Source organism: Mobula birostris, chromosome 4 (genome assembly GCF_030028105.1).
Source record: "Mobula birostris isolate sMobBir1 chromosome 4, sMobBir1.hap1, whole genome shotgun sequence".
NCBI classification, from domain to species: Eukaryota; Metazoa; Chordata; class Chondrichthyes; order Myliobatiformes; family Myliobatidae; genus Mobula; species Mobula birostris.
In genome coordinates, this window is record NC_092373.1 from 50,395,117 (window position 1) to 50,419,041 (window position 23,925).

Below are 23,925 nucleotides of genomic sequence, written 5' to 3' on the forward strand. Positions count from 1 at the left end.
TGCAGAGCCAAAAGAGATGGGAGAGATTTTGAACAATTTCTTCACTATTCACTAAGGAGAAGGATATTGAATTGTGTAAGGTAAAGGAAATAAAGGTAGTTATGGAAAGTATGATGATTAAAGAAGAGGAAGTACTGGCACTTTTAAGGAATATAATAGTGGATAAGTCTCCGGGTCCTGACAGGACATTCCCTAGGACCTTGAGGGAAGTTAGTGTGGAAATAGCAGGGGCTCTGACAGAAATATTTCAAATGTCATTAGAAACGGGGATGGTGCCGGAGGATTGGCGTATTGCTGATGTTGTTCCATTGTTTAAAAAGTGTTCTAAGAGTAAACCTAGAAATTATCGGCCTGTGAGTTTGACGTCAGTGGTGGGTAAATTGATGGAAAGTATTCTTAGAGATGGCATATATAATTATCTGGATAGACAGGGTCCGATTAGGAACAGTCAACATGGATTTGTGCGTGGAAGGTCATGTTTGAGAAATCTTATTGAATTTTTTGATGAGGTTACTACAAAAGTTGATGAGGGTAAAGCGGTGGATGTTGTCTATATGGACTTCAGTAAGGCCTTTGACAAGGTTCCACATGGAAGGTTAGTTAGGAAGGTTCAATCGTTAGGTATTAATATCGAAGTAGTGAAATGGATTCAGCAGTGGCTGGATGGGAGATGCCAGAAAGTAGTGGTGGATAACTGTGTGTCAGATTGGTGGATGGTGTCTAGTGGTGTGCCTCAGGGATCAGTACTGGGTCTAATGTTGTTTGTCATATATATTAATGATCTGGATGATGGGGTGGTAAATTGGATTAGTAAGTATGCAGATGATACTAAGATAAGTGGAGTTGTGGATAATGAAGTAGGTTTTCAAAGTTTGCAGAGAGATTTAGGCCAGTTAGAAAAGTGGGCTGAAGGATGGCAGATGGAGTTTAATGCTGTTAAATGTGAGGTGCTACATTTTGGTAGGACTAATCAAAAGAGGACATACATGGTAAATGGTAGGGCATTAAAGAATGCAGTAGAACAGAAGGATCTAGGAATAATGGTGCATAGTTCCCTGAAGGTGGAATCTCATGTGGATAGGGTGGTGAAGAAAGCTTTTGGTATGCTGGCCTTTATTAAACAGAGCATTGAGTATAGGAGTTGGGATGTAATGTTGAAATTGTATATGGCATTGGTAAGGCCAAATTTGGAGTATTGTGTACAGTTCTGGTCACCGAATTATAGGAAAAATGTCAATAAAATTGAGAGAGTACAGAGGAGATTTACTAGAATGTTGCCTGAGTTTTATCTCCTAAGTTACAGAGAAAAGTTGAATAAGTTTGGTCTTTATCCTTTGGAGCATAGAAGGTTGATGGGGGACTTGATAGAGGTATTTAAAATTATGAGGGGGATAGATAGAGTTGATGTGGATAGGCTTTTTCCATTGAGAGTAGAGGAGATTCAAACAAGAGGACATGAGTTGAGAGTTAAAGGGCAAAAGTTTAGGGGTAACATGAGGGGGAACTTCTTTACTCAGAGCTTCCAGCAGAAGTGGTTGAGGCAGGTTCGATGTTGTCATTTAAAGTTAAATTGGATAGATATATGGACAGGAAAGGAATGAAGGGTTATGGGCTGAGTGCAGTTCGGTGGAACTAGGTGAGAGTAAGAGTTCGGCACGGACTAGAAGGGCCGAGATGGCCTGTTTCCGTGCTGTAATTGTTATATGGTTATATGGTTAAGTTACCAGGAAAGTGGATGAAGGCAAGGCACTGGATATTGTCACATGGACTTTAAGATTTGACAAGGTTCCGCATGGAAGGTTGGTCAAGAAAGTTCAATCACTCGACATTCAAGATGAGGTAGGAAATTGGATTAGACAGTCGCTTTGTGGGAGAAGCCAGAGAGTGATAGTAAATGGTTGCCTCTCTGACTGGAGGCCTGTGACCCGTGGAGTGCTGCAAGGTCCCATGTTTATCATCCAAATCGTTGATGTGGATGACAATGTGGTTTAACTGGATCAGCAAATTCGCGGACGGCACTAAGATTCGGGGTGTAGTGGACAGTGAGGAAGGCTATGATGGCTTGCAGAGGGATCTGGATGATTTGGGAAAAAGGGATGAAAAATGGCAGATGGAATTTAATGCAGACAAGTGTGAGGTGTTGCACTTCGGTAGAACCAACTAGAACCGACTGTGTAGGCCTTGCACAGTGAGTTGTAAGGCACTGAGGAGTGTGGTAGAACAAAGGGATCTGGGAATACAAGTCCATAATTCATTGAAAGTGGCATCACTAATTAATAGGGTCATAAAGAAAGTTTTTGGCACATTGGCCATCATAAATCTAAGTATTGAGTACAGGAGGTGGGATGTTATGTTGAAGTTGTGTCAGATATTTTTGAGGCCTAATTTGGAGTATTGTGTGCAGTTTTGGTCACCTACCTACAGGAAAGATGTAAATAAGTTTGAAAGCATACAGAGAAAATTTTCAAGAATGTTGCTGGGTCTGGAGGGCCTGAGTTATAAGGAAAAATGAATAGGTTAGGACTTCATTCCTTAGGATGTAGAAGATTGAGAGGAGACTTGATAAAGATATACAAAATTATGAGGGGTATAGATAGAGTAAACGCAAGCAGGCTTTTTCCACTGAGATTGGGTGGAACTACAATCAGAGGTCATGGGTTAAGGGTGAAAGGTGAAAAGTTTAAGGGGATCATAAGGGGAAGCTTCTTCGCTCAGAGGGTTGTGAGAGTGTGGAACAAGCTGCCAGCACAAGTGGTTCATTTGAGTTCAGTTTCAACATTTAAGTGTTTTTGGATAAGTACATGGATGGTAGATGTATGAAGGCCTTGGTGCTGGTGCAGGTCGATGGGAGTAGGCAGTTTAAAGGGTTTCGGCATGTACTAGATGGGCCGAAGGTCCTGTTTCTGTGCTGTACTTTTCTGTGACTTTATGACTCTATATGCTTGCAAATAGCTAATAAGTAACTTCCTGAGTAAAATTAGGTGACCAGATGAAAATAATCTAGGTTTTGGTAAACTATCTATATTGTCATGAAACGTTTACCATTGATCTATCAGACTAGCACCTATGAAATGGGTGGGATATTTGGGGCTCACTGAATGATGAGGCCAATAGAGGGATGAGATGGGAGAAGGGAATAATTATCTAATCTATGTTGGGATTTTGAATAGCATGAGCTTAAACTGAAAGAGTATAGAAGATATGGGGGAGAAAATAAAGGTGAAATTCTGAAAATAGAGTGGACATAAAAAAAAGTACTGAGTAATTTTTTTTTTGAAATCCAAAGATATTTGCTATGTACACAAGGAGCAAGAGAATAACTTGTAGCCTATAGGGATGAGAAAGATGGCCTACTTGTATAGATCCTTGGTGAGTACGTTGTCGCTTTCTTAACATAATAGCAAACAATGCAGTCATGCAAAGAAGAAGTGTTTAATATTGGATGGGTTAAGCATAACAGGAGAGGAAGTGTTAAAGTGTTTCGGTTGAATGAAAGTGGATAAATCACTAAGGCTGAACATATCATACTGTTTTTTAAAAAAAAGCAAGAGAGAAAATTGCTGAGAGATCCTGACAGTTTTATTTAATTCTTCCTGACCAAAGAAGTAATACTAAGGATTGGAGAGCCACTTATGTTGTACAGCTGTCCTAAGAGAGGAAGGAAGAAACAGAGTAGTTACAGACCAGTTAATTTTGCTGAAGGACAAGCTATTGTAATCAATTCTGAGGGGCAGTGTAACTTAATTTAGAAGATTAATCTTGTTAGCATGAATTTGTTATGGGAAAATTATGGCTTCTTAAAGAAGGACCTTTTTGAGTGATGATAAGGATATTTAGTGAGGATACATGTCTAATATAGTCTATGTAGATTTTTAACAAGGGTCTTAACGAGGTCCTAAATAACTCAAGTGTCAAAGAAATAAAAACTCATTGGATCTAGGTGGAAAATTGAAGCTGAAGTTTGCTGAGTGGCATGAAACAAGGGTAATTGTTGTGGATGTTCTTGTGACAGTAAGGCTGTTACATGCAGTTCAGTCTTCAGAAAATAGAATATATTAATGATTTGGATTGATATTTTTCATTGCACCCGTGCATAAATGTACTTGTCCATCTGACAATAAACTTGGATTTGATATCGGTGGAATGATTTTAAAAAAAGGTTTTGCAAATGACTCAAGCATTTGTCTTGCAGATGACATTGAGGTAAAATGTTTTTGAGTGCAGCAAAATAGAAGTGCCTCGTCATTTATACAGAAAATTCAGAGAAATGTGAATGGATGTATTAGAGGACAAGAAACAAAACAAAGTATAAAGTGGAGGAATACCAAAACTTTGGAATATATATGTTCACAGGTCCTTATTAATAACTTGACAGATCAACTTGACAGAAGTGCTTAAATGGATGCTTTATTGATTAACTGTGCAATCAATGGCACCAGTGAACTTCTTCCAGACAGTCCACGAAACTCTTTCTTTCACATTTTTAATGTTTTCTTTTTCTCTTAAATGTGTTTCTGGTACTGTTGGAGCCTGTGATTTACTGTTTGAAGGTGTGTTTTGGGCTGATTGAGCAATTTGGCATTTTACTGTCTCCGAGAAGGTTCCAGGTGCCAGCCAGTCAAGAAGCTTAGAAACGCAAGAAATGAGCCCATGAGTGACTCACCCATTAAAGCACTGAGGAAGATTGAAATCATCGAGGCGATTGGATTGTAGTTCGCTTAGACTCTTTCAATTTCCCGTTTTTATATTCTGTGTTTTTGCTCATTCTTCCTTGTTGTTTGCACGACTTATGTGTTTTTTGCGTGTGGGTGAAGGTTTGATGTTCTTGTTGCCGTTTGCGCGATTTGTTTTTTTGTGCATGGAGGGAGGTTGGTGTTTTTCTATGAATGGTTTCCATAGTTTTCTTCATTTAGTGGCTGTGTATAGAAGATGAATTTTACTTAAATATGATAATAAATGGACTTTGAACCCGGAACCTTAAGTGTAAGATAAGGGATATTGTCCTGCGGTTGTGTGTATATAAAAAAATTATAACAAAAGTAGCATGTACTGTAACTACGTTAAAGGAAAGACGTAATAACACCTGAAAGAGTACTTAGGAGAATTAAGAGAATGTTGTCAGGAATGAAAAGTTATAGTTTTGAGGAATACCTGAAGAAACTTAGTCATTTTTGCAACAGTGGAAGTTGAGGAAAGATTTACTTGAGGTGCATAAAATTATGAGGATCCCAGACAGGAAAAATACACTTGATTAGAAGAACCTTAGTGGAAGACTCTGCACGGGTCCGCAGCAGATGTCATTTCGTTGACTCTTCACTCAACCCTGGAACATTTGGAGAGCAAAGATGCATACATCAGGATACTCTTTATCGACTACAGCTTGGCATCCATAACTATCCTCCTTTCAAAACTAATCAATAGTCTTTGAGACCTCAATATTTCCTTGTGCAATTGGTTCCTCAATTTCCTCATGCAGACCCAGTCAGTTCGGATTGCCAACAACATCTCCTCCACAATCTCCATCAGCGCAAGTGTACCACAAGGCTGTGTGTCTAGACTGCTGCTGTGCTCGCTCTACACTAATGACTGTGTATCTAAGCATAGCTGCAATGCCTTATTTGAATTTACTGAAGACACCACTCTCGTTGGCTGAATCAAAGGTGGTGACAAATCAGCATATAGGAGGGAGATTGAAAATCTGGTTGAGTGGTGCTACAACAAAAACCTCTCACTCATGTCAGCAAGACCAAGGAGCTAACTATTGTCTTCATGAGAATGAAACCAGAGGTCCAAGAGCCTGTCCTCATTGAGCAATCGGAGGTGGAGAGGGTCAGCAACTTTAATTATGAAGAAGCCTGGCAGCACCTCTACTTCCTTAGAATTTTGCGAAAATTCCGCCTGACATCTAAAACTTTGACAAACAAGTACATATGGGTGGTTGAGAGTATATTGACTGGCTGCATCACAGGCTGGTATGGACACCCCAATGCCCTTGAATGGAAAATACTACAAAAAGTAGTGGATACAGCCCAGTACATCATGGTTAAAGCCCTCCCCACTATTGAGCACATATACGTGAAATGCTGTCACAGCAAAGAAGCATCATTCATCAGGGACCCCCACCACCAGGACCTGCTCACTGCTACCATCAGGAAGAAGGTACAGGAGCCTCAGGAGTCACACCACCAGGTTCAGAAACAGTTACTACCCCTCAAAAATCAGTCCCTTGAACCAGAAGAGATAACTTCACTCAACTTCACTCGCTCCATCACTGAACTGTTCCCACAACCTATGGACTCACTTTCAAGAACTCTTCATCTCATGTTTTCAAATACATATTCCTTATTTATTCATTATTGTAGAAAACCTATAGCACAATGCAGGCCGTTTGGCAAACAATACTGTGCCGAACATCTACTTACTTTAGAAATTACTTAGGGTTACCCATTGCCCTCTATTTTTCTAAGCTCCATGTACCTATCCAGGAATCTCTTAAAAGACCCTATTGTACCTGCCTCCACCACCGTTGCTGGTAGCCCATTCCGTGCACTCAGTACTCTCTGCATAAAAAAATGTACCCCTGATATCTCCTCTGTACCTACTTCCAAGCACCTTAAATTTGTGCCCTCTCGTGTTAGCCATTTCAGCCCTGGGAAAAAGCCTCTGACTATCCACACGATCAATGCCTCTCATCATCTTATACGCCTCTATCAGGTCACCCCTCATCCTCAGTCGCTCCAAGGAGAAAAGGCCAAGTTCACTCAATCTATTCTTATAAGGCATGCTCTCCAATCACTGACCAGTCTCCAATACAGCTGTAACGTTACCTCTCAGCTTTTGAACTCAATCCCACGGTTCATGAAAGCCAGTGCACCGTATGTCTTCTTAACCACAGAGTCAACCTGCGCCAACAACAGGAATTCTGCAGGTGCTGGAAATTCAAGCAACACACATCAAAGTTGCTGGTGAACGCAGCAGGCCAGGCAGCATCTTTAGGAGAGGTACAGTCGATGTTTCAGGCTGAGACCCTTTGTCAGGACTAACTGAAGGAAGAGTTAGTAAGAGATTTGAAAGTGGGAGGGGGAGGGGGAGATCCAAAATGATAGGAGAAGACAGGAGGGGGAGGGATGGAGCCAAGAGCTGGACAGGTGATTGGCAAAGGGGATATGAGAGGATCATGGGACAGGAGGCCCAGGGAGAAAGACAAGGGGGGTGGGAACCCAGAGGATGTGCAGCAGCTTTGAGTGTCCAATGGATTCGGACTCCAAGATCCCTCTGATCCTCCACACTGCGAAGAGTCTCAACATTAATACTATATTCTGCCATCATATTTGACCTACCAAAATGAACTACCTCATACTTAACTGGGTTGAACTCCATCTGCCACTTCCCAGCCCAGTTTTGCATCCTGTCGATGTCCTGCTACAACCTCTAACAGCCCTCCACATGACCCACAACACCCCCAATCTTTGTGTCATCAACAAATTTACTAACCCATCCCTCCACTTCCTCATCCAGGTCATTTATAAAAATCACAAAGAGAAGGGGTCCCAGAACAAATCCCTAGGGCACACCACTAGTCACCAATCTCCATTCAGAATATGACCTGTCTACAATCGCTCTTTGTCCTCTGTGGGCAAGCTAATTCTGGATCCACAAAGCAAGGTCCCCTTGGATCCCGTGTTTCCTTACTTTCTCAATAAGCCTTGCATGGGGTGCCTTATCAAATGCCTTGCTGAAATCCATATACACTACATCTGCATCCTCAAAAAAATTCAATCAGTCTCGTAAGGCACAACCTGTGCCTTTGACAAAGCCATGCTGACTATTCCTAATCATATTATGCCTCTCCAAATGTTCATAATTCCTGCCTCTCAGGATCTTCTCCATCAACTTACCAACCACTGAAGTAAGACTCACTGGTCTATAATTTCCTGGGCTATCTCTACTCCCTTTCTTGAATAAGGGAACAACATCTGCAACCCTCCAATCCTCAGGAACCTCTCCCATCCCTATTGATGTTGAAAAGATCATTGCCAGAGGCTCAGCAATCTCCTCCCTCACCTCCCACAGTAGCCTGGGGTATATCTCGTCTGGTCCCAGTGACTTATCCAACTTGATGCTTTCCAAAAGCTCCAGCACATCCTCTTACTTATATGCTCAAGCTTTTCAGTCCATTGTAAGTCATACTTACAATCGCTAAGGTCCTTTTCTGTAGTGAATAGTGAAACAAAGTATTCATTAAGTACATCTGCTATCTCCTCCGGTTCCTTACGCACTTTTCCGCTGTCACACTTGATTGGTCCTATTATCTTACATCTTATCCTCTTGCTCTTCACATACTTGTAGAATGCCTTGGGGTTTTCCTTAATTCTGCTTGCCAAGGCCTTCTCATGTCCCCTTCTGGCTCTCCTAATTTCATTCTTAAGCTCTTTCCTGCTAGCCTTATAATTTTCTAGATCTCTATAATTACCTAGTTTTTTGAACCTTTCGTAAGCTTTTCTTTTCTTCTTGACTAGATTTTCAACATGTTTGTACACCACGGTTCTTGTACCCTACCATCCTTTCCCCTGCCTCATTGGAATGTACCTGTGCAGAACGCCACACAAATATCCCCTGAACCTTTGCCACATTTTTGCTGTACATGTCCCTGAGAACATCTGTTCCCAATTTCTGTTCCTGCCTGATAGCTTTATATTTCCCTTACTCCAATTAAATGCTTTCCTAACTTCCCTGTTCCTATCCCTCTCCAATGCTATGGTAAAGGAGATAGAATTAGAATCAGAATCAGGTTTATTATCACCGGCATGTGACGTGAAATTTATTAACTTAGCAGCAACAATTCATTGCAATATATAATCTAGCAGAGAGAGAGAAAAAAACATAATAAATGAATTACATATATTGAATAGATTTCAAAAATGTGCAAAAACCAAAATACTGTATATTAAAAAAGTGAGGTCGTGTCCAAAGCTTCAACGTCCATTTAGGAATGGGATGGCAGATGGGAAGAAGTTGTTCCTGATTTGCTGAGTGTGTGCCTTCAGGCTTCTGTATCTTCTACCGGATGGTAACAGTGAGAAAAGTCCTGGGTTCTAGAGGTCCTTAATAATGGGCACTGCTTTTCTGAGACATCGCTCCCTAAAGATGTCCTGGGTACTTTGTAGGCTAGTGCCAAGATGGAGCTGACCAGATCTGCAGCTTTTTTCAGTCCTGTGCAGTAGCCCCTCCATACCAGGCAGTGATGCAGCCCTATAGAAGTTTTTGAGTGTATTTGTTGACATGCCAAATCTCTTCAAACTCCTAATAAAGTATAGCCGCTGTCTTGCCTTTTTTATAACTACATCAATACGTTGGGACCAGGTTAGATCCTCAGAGATCTTGACACCGAGAAACTTGAAGCTGCTCACTCTCTCCACTTCTGATCCCCCTATGAAGATTGGTATGTGCTCCTTCGTCTTACCCTTCCTGGAGTCCACAATCAGCTGTTTCATCTTACTGACGTTGAATGCCAGGTTGTTGCTGTGGTGCTATTCCACTAGTTGGCATATCTCACTCCTGTACTACCTCTCGTCACCACCTGAGATTCTATCACCAATGGTTGTATCGTCAGCAAATTTATAGATGGTATTTGAGCTATGCCTAGCCACACAGTCATGTGTATACAGGGAGTAGAGCAGTGGGCTAAGCACACACCCCTGAGGGGCGCCAGTGTTGATTGTCAGCGAGGAGGATACGTTATCACCAATCCACACAGACTGTGGTCCTCCAGTTAGGAAATTGAGGATCCAATTGCACAGGGAGGTACAGTGGTCCAGGTTCTGCAACTTCTGATCACTAGCTCCAAAATATTCTCCCACTGAGAGATCTGACGCCTGACCAAGTTCATTTCCCAGATCAAGTACAGCCTCTCCTCTTGTAGGCTTATCTACATATTGTTTCAGGAAACCTTCCTGAACACACCTAACAAACTCCACCCCATCTCAACCCCTTGCTCTTGGGAGATGCCAATCAATATCGGGGAAATTCAAATCTCCCATCATGACAACCCTCTTATTATTGCACCGGTCCAGAATCTGTCTCCCTATCTGCTCCTTCATGTCCCTGTTACTATTGGGTGGTCTATAAAAAACACCCAGCAGAGTTATTGACCCCTTCCTGTTCCTAACTTCCACCCACAGAGACTCCGTAGACAATCCCTCCATGACCTCCTCCTTTCCTGCAGCCGTGACAATATCTCAGATCCGCAGTGCCATGCCCCCACCTCTTTTACCTCCCTCCCTGTCCTTTCTGAAACATCTAAAGTCTGGCACTCTAAGTAGCCATTCATACCCCTGAGGCATCCAAGTCTCTCTAATGATCACAACATCATAGCTGCAAGTACTTATCTATGCTCTAAGCTCAACTGCTTTGTTCATGATACTCCTTGCATTAAAATAGACACATCTCAAACCATCAGTCTGAGTGCATCCCTCCTCTATCACCTCCTTGTCGTCCCTCTCACACTGTCTACAAGCTTTCTTGATTTGTGAGCCAACTGCCCCTCCTCCGTCTTGTCAGTTTGCCCCCCACCCCCAGCTATTCTAGTTTAAACTATCCTCAATAGCCTTAGCAAACCTCCCTGCCAGGATATTGGCCTCCCCCAGATTCAAGTGCAACCCATCCTTTTTGTACAGGTCATGCCTGCCCCAAGAGAGATCCCAATAATCCCTGCCCCCTGCTCCAATCCCTCAGCCACGCATTTATCCTCCGCCTCACTCTATTCTGATACTCAATGTTTCATGGCACAGCAGTGATCCCAAGATTACTACCTTTGAGGTCCTGTTTCTCAACTTCTTTCCTAACTTCCTGTAGTCTGTTTTCAGGATCTTCTCCCTTTTCCTACCTATGTCGTTGGTACTACTATTTTTTTTCTTGCCGCAGTTGTCTTTTGCACACTGGTTGTCCACCCTGATGTGTGAAGTCTTTCATTGATTCTATTATGGTTATTGGATTTTCTGAGTATGCCCACAAACAAACAAATCTCAAGGTTGTATATAGTGACATATATGCACTTTGATAATATATTTACTCTTAACTTTGAAATCAGTAGGCTTCGATCTAAGGTGATTGATGGGATGCTTGAGGTTTGGTAATAAATGGGGAAGTAGAGGCAGAAGTAGATGACACACTTTACATGCTCTTGGTCTCTTCAACAACTTACAACTCCCTGGTCCTAGATTGTCTTATTCTCACCATAGATATCCTGTGCCTCTACACTTCTACTCCCTCCCCACCATCATGAAGGCCTAAAGCTCTCTGCTTTTTTCTTGACAACAGATGCAACTAGTTCCCCTCCATCACCATCCTTCACCGTTTGGCAGAACTGGTCCTCACCCTCAAGAATTTCTCTTTTGGTTCCTTCCACTTTCTTCAAACTGAAAGGTGTAGCCATGGGCACCTGCATGGGCCTCAGCAATGCCTGCCTTTTTGTTGCCTACATAGAACAGTCTATGTTCCAAGCTTTCCCTGGTAAAGCTCCCCCAATTCTTTCTGCACTGCATTGATAACTGCATTGGTGTTGCTTATTGTACCCATGCTGAGCTTGTCAATTTCATCAACTTTGCCTCCAACTTCCACCCTGGCTTTAAATTCACTTGTTCCATTTATGACGTGGCTCTCCCCTTTCTCGATCTGTGTTCATCAGTGGAGGCAAACGCTCTACCAATATCTTTTATAAACCTATCAATTTCCATGGCTATTTTGTCTATACCTCTTCCCACCCACTTTCCTGTAAAAATGCCATTCCCTTTTCTCAGTTCCATCATCATCACTGCATCTTTTCCCAGGATGAGACTTTCCAGGACATTCCTGCCGCCTTAACAGGGATAGAGTTGCTCTTGTTCTTACCTACCACCCATGAGCCTCTGCATCTAACACATGGTTCTCTGCAACTTCCACCATCTTCAATGGGACCCAACCACATCTTTATATCTTTCGCCAGCCCCCACTGTCTGCTTTCCACAGGGATTGCTCCTTCTGTGATTCCCTTGTCTATTTTTCTCTCCCTCCTGATGCTTGTCCCCACAAGTGCTACACCTGCCCATTTACCTCCTCCCTCATCTCCATTCAGGGCCCCAAACAGGCCTCCTAGTTGAGGCAACGAACTCCATCTGCGAAGCTGTTGGGGTTGTCAATTGTGTCCAGTATTCTTGATGCGAATCCCTCTTCATTGGTGAGACTTGACGTAAATTGGGGGGCCACTCTGTCCAGCGTCTCGACTCCATCCGCAAAAAGCAGAATTTCCTAGTGGCCAACCATTTCAATTCCTATCTCCATTTCCGTTCTGATGTGTCAATCCATGGCCTCCTATTCTGCCAGTCTCATGTTGGAGAAGCAACACCTCATCAGACCATAAGACTATGAGGTAGAGGAGCAGAATTCAAAGGTTCAAAGATTCAAAGGTCCAATTTAATTCTCAAAGAAATGTATACAAAATACATCCTGAAATGCTTTTTCTTCGCAAAACATCCACGAAAACAGAGAAGTGCCCCAAAGAATGAACGACAGTTAAACATGAGAACCCTAAAGTACCCCCCCAGCTCCCGCCTCCCACGAATAAGCGGCAGCAAGACAATACCCCATTCCCCGCCCCCGGCAAAAAAAGCGCTCTCGCTACCAAGCACAAGTGTGAGCTAGGTGAATAGCAATGACATAGACCTTGCAGTTACCCCAGAGATTATCGTATTTCATCTGGCATTTGACAAACCACAGGTTCTCTCCCTAATAAGGGAGAGGGAGGCGTCCCCTATTTTCACAGCGAGTGGGAGACATAACAACAACCCGCTGATTTACGATGTTAAAAAGTCTGTTTTGTCATTTTTTACATGCTCTGTGCCTGAAGATCACAAAGATCTTGGGTTTTCTGGCCCAAGCAAAAGATTTTCCGGCCTACCCGACGACACACGAGTCTCCTGCCGTGACGCCGACCCTTGATCTGCCTGTCTTCAGAGCCCCAAGATCTTAGGCTTCCAAACACTAGGTTGAGTCTCAGGCCAAACTCTTGGCGTGCTGAACAACAACAGCCAGTCCTGAAACCCTGAGAATGGGTCCCATTCCCACAAAGAACCAAAACCTGCATGTAACTCCAGGTCAGGGTCTTCAAAAGAATCCCAAAAGGGGAAAATAAAGATTTTAAAGATGGAAGTAGAGCTGTTTCCGAAGATGCAAGCAAAGGAGTTGCTGTTTAGCCCCATCTTAACTCCCATTTGGCTAATAGAGTCTGCTTTGCCATTTCATCATGGCTGATCCATTTATTTCTCCCAGCCTGAATCTTCTGCCTTCTCCCCATAACCCATTATGCCCTGACTAAACAAGAATCTATCAACCTTTGCCTTGAATATGCCAAATGACTTGGCTTCCATAGCTGCCTGTGGCAACAAATTCCACAGATTCACCACTCCGGTGAAAGAAATTCCTCCTCATCTCCAATCTAAAATGTAATGCCATGTGTTGAGTTCCATATTGAGAGAGTGTAGAGCACACAACAGAAGGCCAGCATGCAGGATATTCAACTAACCTGTATTGATAACTCTGCTTGTATAGTATGTGAACTCCTCCCATGTGGGAATGGCTAACTGAGTAGTGTAGGATAAACACTTAACTACCAAAACACCTCCCCTTGAAAAAAGAAAAACTATGTATATACCTCTTGTCTATAGAACTGCACTGAAATTATAGTCACTGAAATTGAGTGATTCAGTTCACTCTACCCATAGCACATAACTAATGCTCCTTACCTACACATAAAAAGAATTGCCAACATGATTGTCTTTCTTTTTTTTCCTCCTTTTTTTTGCAGATTCCTTTTTGAAGAAATGTCTCATATTGTGAAATGTTTTCAACGTTAGAACTCTCGTTTAAAAAAAAAACACTATATCTAATGGAGATCAGCATGAAATACCTGAACACTGGTAAAGTGAGAGGATTGTTCTGCCTTTTTAGTCACTTGCCCTAAGCTACTCAGCAATGGACCCGGTCTGGTATAGGTTCCTGTAAGTGTTGGAGTGGATGGAGATTCTTCAACAGGTGCATGATAAGGATCAGGCCACTCTATTCCTTCCTCTACCTTTTGTAGACTTTGAAGGCGTACAGGCGCACACCTGTTCCACCTGATGTTCTGATCATAAACGATCGTGGTGCATGCTACTGGATTGTTGTTCCTTCGGTGAATTGGTCTGAAACCCAAACAGCTTCACCACTCCTGGCAGATGGCAAAGATTTTGCTTTGTGTCTGAGATCGTGCATGCTCTTCGTTTTCTCATGCTGTGTTGTCTCAAACTTTCTCACTTTGTTTGAGTCCAGTAAGTGAGGTTGGAGAAGGGAAGGAAGAATGGGTAGGCTTATTCTCAGTCTCCAGCCTATTGACAGCTCCAACAGACTGTAGCCATTTGCAAGAGGTGTGGAGCAATAAGCTAGCAGTGCTTTGTAGGTTTTTTTGGCCTTTAATAGGAGTTCTCAACTCAGCTTCATGGTGCATACAATTAGCAACTAATATAGGCAATTTGGGTTGATAGGTCTCTGGATATTTTCCCTAGATAAATACAAACAAAAACAGACTTACTGTAAGTTCTTTCTTGTTGGAGATCTCACTTGATCTTCAGCACCAGTTCATCAAAGCTCAACCACTTCTGACACCTAGTTGTGTTCTTTAATGAGGGATTGTTACAGAACACACTATTCTGACAGGATAGTCAACTGAACTTTATTACTAACTCTGCTTGTATAGTATGTGAACTCCTCCCATGTGGAAATGGCTAACTGAGTGGCATAGGAATAACACTTTTAACTACCACTACACCATGGGCTCTTAACTTGTTAAACAGCCTCATGAGTGGCATCTTGTCAAAGACCTTCTGAAAATCCAAGTACACAACATCCACCGATTTTCCTTCGTTTATGCCGCTTGTTATTTCTTCAAAGATTTTCAACAGATTTGTCAGGCAGGATTTTCCCTGAATGGAATTTGGCCTATTTTTTTTTCATGTGTCTCCAAGTACCCCAAAATCACGTCCTTAACAATAGACTCCAACATCTTCTCAACCACTGTGGTCAGACTAATTGGCCTATAATTCCTTTTCTTCTGCTTCTCTCCCTTCTTGAAGAATGGAGTGACATTTGCAATTTTCCATTCCTCCAGAGCCATGCTAGAATTTACTGATTCTTGAAAGACCATTACAAATGCCTCTACAATCTCTTCAACCACTTCTTTCAGAACCCTAGGGTGTAGACCATCTGGTCCAGGTGGTTTATCTAGCTTCAGACCTTTCAGTTTCCCAAGCACCTCCTCCCTAGTAATGGCAACTTCACTCACTTCTGCCCCCTGACAGTATTGAACTTTCAGCACACTGCTAGTGTCTTCCACAGTGAAGAAGAATAATGCAAAATACTTATTCAATTTGTCTGCCATTTCCTTGTCCCCCATTACTACCTCTCTTGCACCATTTTCCAGTGGTTTGATATGTACTCTCACCCCTCTTTTACTCTTTATATATCTGAAGAAACTTTTGGTATCCTCTTCAATATTATTGGCTAGCTTACCTTCATCTTCTACCTTTTCCCTCTTTATGACTTTTTAAGTTGCCTTCTGTTGGTTTCTAAAAGCTTCCCAATCCCCTAACTTCCCACTAACTTTTGCTGTATTATAGTCTCACTCTAGGCTTTTATGTTGACTTTGACTTCCCTTGTCAGGTACTATTGTGTCATCCTGCCTTTAGAATACTACTAACAGAGAAAATCTACAGATGCTGGAAATCCAAGCAACACACACAAAATGCTGGAGGAACTCAGCAGGCCAGGTGGCATCTGTGGAAAAGAGTACAGTTGTTGTGTTGGGCCAAGACTCTTCATCAGAGCTCACCGGTAGAATACTACTACTTCTTTGGAATGTATCTATCCTGCACCTTCTGAATTGCTCCCAGAAACTCCAGCCAGTGCTGCTCTATGGTCATCCCTGCTAGTGTGTCATTCCAATCAACTTTGATCAGCTTTGCTCTCATGTACTCTTATTTACTCCACTCTAGTAGTAATACATTTGACTTTAGCTTCAACCTCTCAAATTACAGGGTGAAATCTATGATATTATGATCACTCATCCCTAAGGGTTCCTTTACCTTAAGCTCTCTAATCAATTCTGGTCATTGCACCACACCCAATCCAGAATAGCTGGGCTCAATCACGAGCTGCTCTAGAAAGCCATCTTGTAGGCATTCTACAAGTTCTCCCTTTTGAGATCTAGCACCAACCCAATTTTTCTCAATCTACCTGCATATTGAAATCCTCCATGACAGTTGTAACGTTGCACTTTAGACATGCATTTTCTATTTCCCACTGTAATTTGTACCTAACATCCTGGCTTCTGTTTGGAGGCCTATATATATAAAACTCCTCTCAGGGTCTTTTTACCCTTGCAGTTTCTTAGCAGTACCTGCAAGGATTCTACACATTCCAATCCTATGTCACCTCTAAGGAATTGATTTCAATTTTTACTGACAGAGTCTCCCCGCCCCCTCTGCCTACCCACCTATCCTTTCAATACAGAGTGTATCCTTGGATGTTAAGCTCCCAACAATAATCTTCTTTCAGTCAAGATTCAGAATGCTCACATCATACATGCCAATCTCTTAATGTGCTACAAGTTCATCTACCTTATTTCATCTAGGTAACCTCCAACCTGATGGCATGAACATCAATTTCTCCGACTTTTAGTCATTTCTTTCCCCCCTCCTCCCTCCTTCTTCATTTCCCCACATTGACCTCTTACGTGTTCTTCTTACCTGCCTGTCACCTTCCCTCTGGTGACCATCTTCCTTCCCTTTCTCCAGTGATTCACTCTCCTCTCCTGTTATATTCCTTCTTTTCTAGCCATTTTGCGTTTTCCACATCACCTCCCAGCTTCTTACTTCATCCCACCCACCTCGCTTCACCTAATACCTAGCTTGTCCTCCTTCCCCTACCCCACCATCTTATTCTGGCATCTTTCCCCTTCCATTCCAGTCCTGATAAAAGACTTGGCCTGAAATGTTGATTGTTTATTCATTTTCATTGATTCTGCCTGACCTGTTGAGTTCCTCCACCATTTTGTATCCGTTGGCCAGAAGCTCTTGCCATATTTCAAGTAGTATTTAAATGTATACCTGATATATCATCCCCTCCAGAGCTACAAGTGCTGGAACATAAGTCAGTAGCACCAGTGGCTAGCACGGACATGGTGGGTTCAATGATTTTCTGTGCTTCAGTTTATATTCTGTGGTTCTGTTACTTCTTACTGAAGAAATATGCACCAGTTTTAAAAAAAAGTTAGTATGTTGAATCAGAAGTTTTTGTATAGCTTGGCAGCTACTTGAATCTTTTTGAATCTCAAATAAAGCAAAATTTCAGAATCTTCGTGGTATATGCAGTTGTTGCTGAATAATAAATTCAATTCTATTAACTGGGAATGAATTTTTGTGTCAATCCAGAAAGAAGATTGAAGAAAAACTATCGCTCATTATTTCCAACAAAGTGATACATATTTCCCATTGCTGCATCAATAAAGTGATCTCCCATGCCGATTAGTTAATCATAAAAGATTGATGGGAAAGGTTTCATGCCACAAAAATTTTTCCTGTTTATGGATTAATAAAACTGAACAAACGAAATATTTCTAAACACATGAGAACATTATCAATGCCCAACCCTTAAGATTATTTTAAACATGTTACACTGATGCTGGCAGAACTTTCAGTTCAACTGTTAGTTTGTGCAGAATTATTGGTATGTCAAGGACACACTTTGTAACCTTTATCACCTATTATTCTCCTCCAGATGGAATTAGATTTTAGGAAAGGCCTCTGGAAAATTAAGTAGTTCACATATTAGTAGCAGGTACAAAAATCTTTCTAATTCATTGTTGGAAATACTCCATATAGTTAAAATTTAAATCTCTTAATGTGCTTTTAACTTTTCAGGCAGACTATTCTTTTAAACTTCAGAGTGTTAACCAGCTTCACAGTTTGTTAATAGACTTTGGTTTGAATTATTTTTGAAGTAAAGTTTATCTTGTTTTTTTTCGTTCTGCCTGCCACTGCTGTTACATTGACAGCTGTGATTAGCTGGTCTGTCTTTATTTTAAAGTACACTACCACAGTAGTCTTTGCATTGGTATCCAACAGATCTGCCATTGGAAAAAGCCTAGTGATATTTGTTTTCACACTCATAGCATTCCAGGGATATTAACTAAGAGATAGTAACATTGTCTATGGGGTCAAAAGCATTTCCCATATTCAGTAACACTTGAGTCTTGAAGGTTCAGAGTGTGAATTATAACAATCAAAGCTGATTTAGTAGTATACAATAACACTGATAACGATGTTATTTTTGACTAAGATAACATTAATGAAAATCCTTGTTTGTAATCTTAGTACACTGTGTTGGCTGAAAGAATTTTAGCCAAAATAAACTTGATATTTATGCATAATGCACAAGAAATAGTCTAATCTCGCCACCAAGAAGCCACGTGGAGCAGGTTTTAATTCAGTCTATCAGGATTGTTTGAAAGAAAGCATCTTCTTTGAAGAAATGGCTATGTATTGACATAAAAGTGCACTCACAATATCTAATTCCACTTTAATTTTAAATAGCTAGAATACTTAATCATTTTAAACATTGCCTTTTTTGCCCTCACTACTTGTACTATGTGAAGGATATACTGTAATCTACTTTCTTATATGTTAATTATTTATGTCTTATTTTTCTCTCAGTCAGGACCCTCCAAGATGGCAGGTCGAGTGATTCTGGCCACAGCAAATGATTACTGCAAACTCTGTGATGCCTCTTTTAGCTCTCCTGCTGTGGCACAAGCACATTATCAAGGAAAGAACCATGCCAAGAGACTGCGGCTGTCAGAAGCTCAGAAATCCAATTCACTTCCGTATGTATGCTAAGAGTTCTATGACAGAGTTTCAGAGTTTCAGCATAACTTATAATACTTATGATAATGTGAATGGATTTTTCATTTATAAACAAAAAGACTTAAAGTTTGATTCAATAATGGTCTTCTAAATACCAGTTGCCTTTTTCAGAGTCACAGACAAAGATGATTATTCTTCCATGTGTTCGTCCTCTACATGTCTTATCCAACCCTCCACCAAACATTGGAGCAGTGCCCTCTTAGGAAAATTTTGACATTTGATCTTCCCCTAAGTATATATTGCACAGACAGCATTCCATTTATATTAAAAATATATATTCATCCACTGCAGCAATATCTTGAGTTTTTATATTATTAGGGAAAAATCATAACATACTTTCTGGTTAACCTCCAAGCACATCTTTCCCTCCCCTCCGCCACCCCACTTTCTGCTTTCGGCAGGGATCACTCACTCCCTATGCGACTCCTTTAAACATTCATCTCTCCCCATCTCTCCCCAGTGATCTCCCTCCTGACACTTATCCTTGCAAGCGGAGCAAGTGCTACACCTGCCCCTACGCCTCCTCCCTCACTACTATTCAGGGTCCCAAACAGTCCTTCCAGATGAAGCAACACTTCACCTGTGAGTCTTTTGGGGTCATTTATTGTATCTGGTGCTCCCGGAGTGGCCTCTTGTATAATGATGAGACATGACGTAGATTGGGAGACCGCTTTGCTGAGCACCTACGCTCTGTCTACTGGAAAAAGTGGGATCTCCCAGAGGCCACCCATTTTAATTCAACTTCCTACTCCCATTCCAATATGTCCATCCATGGCCTCCTCCACTGTCGTGATGAGGCCACACTCAGGTTGGAGGAGCAGCACCTTGTATTCCATCTGGGTAGCCTCCCAACCTGATGGCATGAACGTCGATTTCTCGAGCTTCCTGGTAAAGGCCCCCCTCCCCCTCTTCTTCATCAATTCCCATCCTCTTCCCTCTCTCACCTTACCTCCTTGCCTGCCCATTGCCTCTCTCTGGTGCTCCTCTCCCTTTTTCTCTCCTTCATTTCTCTGCACTTTCAAGAATGCAGAGAAAGTTTACAAGGATATTGCCGGGACTTGAGAAACTGAGCTACAGAGAAAGGTTGAATAGGTTAGGACTTTATTCCCTGGAGCGTAGAAGAATGATGGGAGATTTGATAGAGATATATAAAATTATGATGGGTATAGATAGAGTGAAAGCAAGTAGGCTTTTTCCACTGAGGCTAGGGAAGAAAAAAACAGAGGCCATGGGTTAAGGGTGAAAGGGGAGAAGTTTAAAGGGAATATTAGGGGGGGCTTCTTCACACAGAGAGTGGTGGGAGTGTGGAATGAGCTGCCAGATGAAGTGGTAAATGTGGGCTCACTTCTAACATTTAAGAAAAACTTGGACAGGTACATGGATGAGAGGTGTTGGAGGGATATGGTCCAGGTGCAGGTCAGTGGGACTAGGCAGAAAAATGGTTTGGCACAGCCAGGAAGGGCCAAAAGGCCTGTTTCTGTGCTGTAATGTTCTGTGGTTCTATGGTATGGTTCATGGCCTTCTTCCCTCTCCTATTATTTTTCACCTTCTCCAGGCCTGCATCTCTTTCACCAAACAGCTTCCCTGCTCTTTACTTCACACTTCCCCCTTCCAGTTTTACCTATCACCTTGCGTTTCTTCCTCCCCTCCTCCCACCCTTAACTCTGTCTCATTTTTTTTTCTCCAGTCTTACTGAAGGGTCTCAGCCTGTAACATCGACTGTACTCTTTTCCATAGATGCTGCCTGGCCTGCTGAGTTCCTCCAGCATTTTGTGTGTGTTGCTTGGATTTCCAGCATCGGCAGATTTTGTTTTGTTTCTGGTTTATTTTGTTGCTATTTACAAAGCTTTGGTTTATTTCTCATCTTGTATCCTGTATAACTTTTTAAGATAAATTGTACACTAGTTATTTTGTACTTAGTGAGTGTAGTGATGGATCTTCTTCCTTATTATCATCTCCCCTGCTAACAAATGTGTACTGCTAAACAATATCTTTGCAGTGTACTTCTGAATAGATGTGGGGGTAACTAAAAGGAGAGATTTTTTTGAACATGAACTTCATTTTGCGACAGGCATTTTAAAAGTAATGATTGTATTTGGCTAAAAAGGGACCTGGAAAAATATTAAACTGAAGTTGCTTTTCTCTAGTTTGTATATTGAAACTGTAATATTAAGAGGCTAAAGAATGTACAGTGTAAAGTTGTTTTGTTTAAAGATTCCAAAACATAACCTCTAAACTTTTGATTTTCTTGAAGCAGCAGAACCAAAGATTTTTTTTAATCCTTTGGTCTGCAGAAAGGATTGCTGATAAACTGAGCCCATTGATGGAGGTAGAGTGATTGATGTGTATATATATTATTGTAACATTTGACAAGATTCCCCATGACAGGCTCATCCAGAAAGACATGAAGCATGGATCCATGGAAACTTGGCTGCATAGATTCGAAATTGGCTTGCCCATAGAAGGCTCAGAGGATGGTAGTAGAGAGTGGTAGCTTTCTGCCTGGAAGAGGGTGACTAATGGTGTTCTGCAGGGATCTGTTCTGGAACCCCTGCTTTTTGTAATGCTTACAAGTGACTTGGATCAGGAAATGGTTAGTAAGTTTGCAGGTAACGCAAAGGTGTTGTGGCTAGTGTAGAAGTTTGTTGTAGGTTACAATGGAAAAGTGGCAGATGGAATTCAGTCTGGAAAAGTGTTATGTGTGATACACCTTCAAAGATCAAACTTGAAGGCAGAGTACAAGGTTAATGGTAAGATTCTTAACAGTGTGGAGGGACAGAGGGATCTTGAGGTACATGTCTGTAGATCCTTCAAGGTTGTCACACAAGTTGATAGAGCAGTTAAGAAGGCTAATGGTGTGTTGGCCTTCGTTAGTTGCGGGACTGAGTTCAAGAGCTGTGAGGTGATGTTGCAGCTCTATAAGACTGGTTGGACCACACTTGGAGAATTGTGTTCACTTCTGGTCACTATTTTATAGGAAGGATGTGGAATCTTTAAAGAGTGCAGAGAAGATTTACCAAGTTGTTGCCTGGATTAGAAGTGTGTTGAAAGATTGAATAAACTAGAGCTTTTCTCTTTGGAGCAAGTAACGATGAGAAGTGACTTGATAGAGGCGTATAAGATTATGAGAGGCATAGATGGAGTGGACGGCCAGCTCCTTTTTCCCAGGGTGGCAATGGCTTAATACTAGAGAACACCCATTTAAGGCGAGTAGAGGAAAATTTAGGGGAGCTGTCAGAGGTTATTTTTTTTACTCAGAGAGCATTGGTGCCTGGAACACAAAGCTAGGGATGGTGATGGAGGTTGATATAATAGGAATATTTAAGAGATTAAGACCTGGGTCATAAAGAAATTAAAGGTTATGGGCTGTGTGGGACGGAAGGGTTAGATTGATTGAGGAATAGTTTCATATTTGTCGGCACAACATCATCGGCTGAAGGGCCCATACTTTGTTGTACTAGTTTATGTTCTATGCTTATTAATGCTTGGTTTTTTATTATTCCAAATAAAGGATGAAATAGTAGAATCAATTTGATCAAAAAATTTTTTGGTTAGACAGATAGGTATATTTTGAAAAATATAAAAAAATGTAGGTAAAATCATCATTTTCACGGCATGAATATGACCTATTAAGGAAAGTGTAAGAGGATTCCATCTAGAAAATAATTGTTTCATAGAGTCCAATAAAGGAACTACATTAGCTTTATAAGGATCCTTGTATTTTTTTGTAATGATAATACCCAAATATTTAAAAGAATTCACAATTCTAAATGGAATATCCTTATATATAAAAACAGGAAAATTTAAAGGGAACAATTCACTTTTATTTAAATTAAGTTTATATCCTGAAAATTTTCCAAAATCATTTAATAATTCCAAAAGATTAGGAATAGATTCTTCAGGATTCGAGATATAAACCAAAAGATCATCTGCATGAAGAGAAATTTTATGTATAGTCCCATTTATAGAAATACCATGAATATTTTTAGCTTTGTGAATTGTTATAGCCAAAGGCTCCAGTGTGAGATTAAATAATGAAGGACTTAATGGACACCCTTGTTGAGTACCTTGTGAAAGTGAAAAAAAGGGAGACCTTAAGATTATTAGTAATAACGGTAGTGATAGGATTCTTATAGATCATTTGAATCCACTTATTAAAATTATTACCAAAGCCAAATTTCTCTAATACATTAAACAAGTAAGTCCATTCAATCCTATCAAATGCCTTTTCTGCATCCAGAGAAATAACACATTGGGCTGTTTTGGATAATGGTGAATATATAATATTCATCAATCTCCGAACATTAGAAGAAGAGTAACGGCCTCTAATAAAACCTGTTTGATCCATAGAGATAATTTTAGATAAAATGTTTTCCAAACGGTTAGCCATTATCTTGGAAAGAATTTTAGCATCCACATTTAATAGCAAAATAGGTCTATAAGATGAGCATTCAGTAGGATCTTTATCTTTCTTAAGGATTAAAGAAACAGAAGCTTCACAAAAAGAAGAGGGTAAATTACCTTTCTCAAAAGATTCATGAAATATTTCCAAAAGGTATGGAGAAAGTAATTTTTCAAATTTTTTGTAAAATCCTACCGAATAACCATCGAGTCCAGGAGCTTTACCTGATTGCATTGACCATATAGCTTTCTGAATTTCATGCTCAACAATTGGAGCATCAGGGGTCTGTTGATCTTCAGTAGTAATTTGAGAAAATTTAATCTTATATAAAAAAGCTTTCATTTTAGAGGGATCTGCTGGAAACTGAGATTTATAAAGATTGGAATAAAAATCCTGAAAGATATTATTAATATCTTCATAATTACTTACTATATTTCCATTATCTTTATGAATCTTTAAAATTTGTCTTTTAGCTTTAGCAGCCCTTAATCGGGAAGCTAATAGCTTATTTTTATCCTCAAAAATATAAAACCG

The 23,925-nt window shown here is 40.9% G+C and overlaps 1 protein-coding gene across 6 annotated transcripts in view; it reads left to right on the top strand.

Moving 5' to 3' along the window:
- Positions 1-23,925, top strand: part of zmat3 (zinc finger, matrin-type 3) — a 94,367-nt gene that overhangs the window by 52,811 nt on the left and 17,631 nt on the right. For all 6 annotated transcript variants that reach the window (XM_072254558.1, XM_072254561.1, XM_072254559.1 and 3 more), the window contains one exon: positions 18,780-18,949. In XM_072254558.1, coding sequence (XP_072110659.1) covers positions 18,780-18,949 — 170 coding nt within the window. The remainder of the gene's footprint in view (positions 1-18,779; positions 18,950-23,925) is intronic.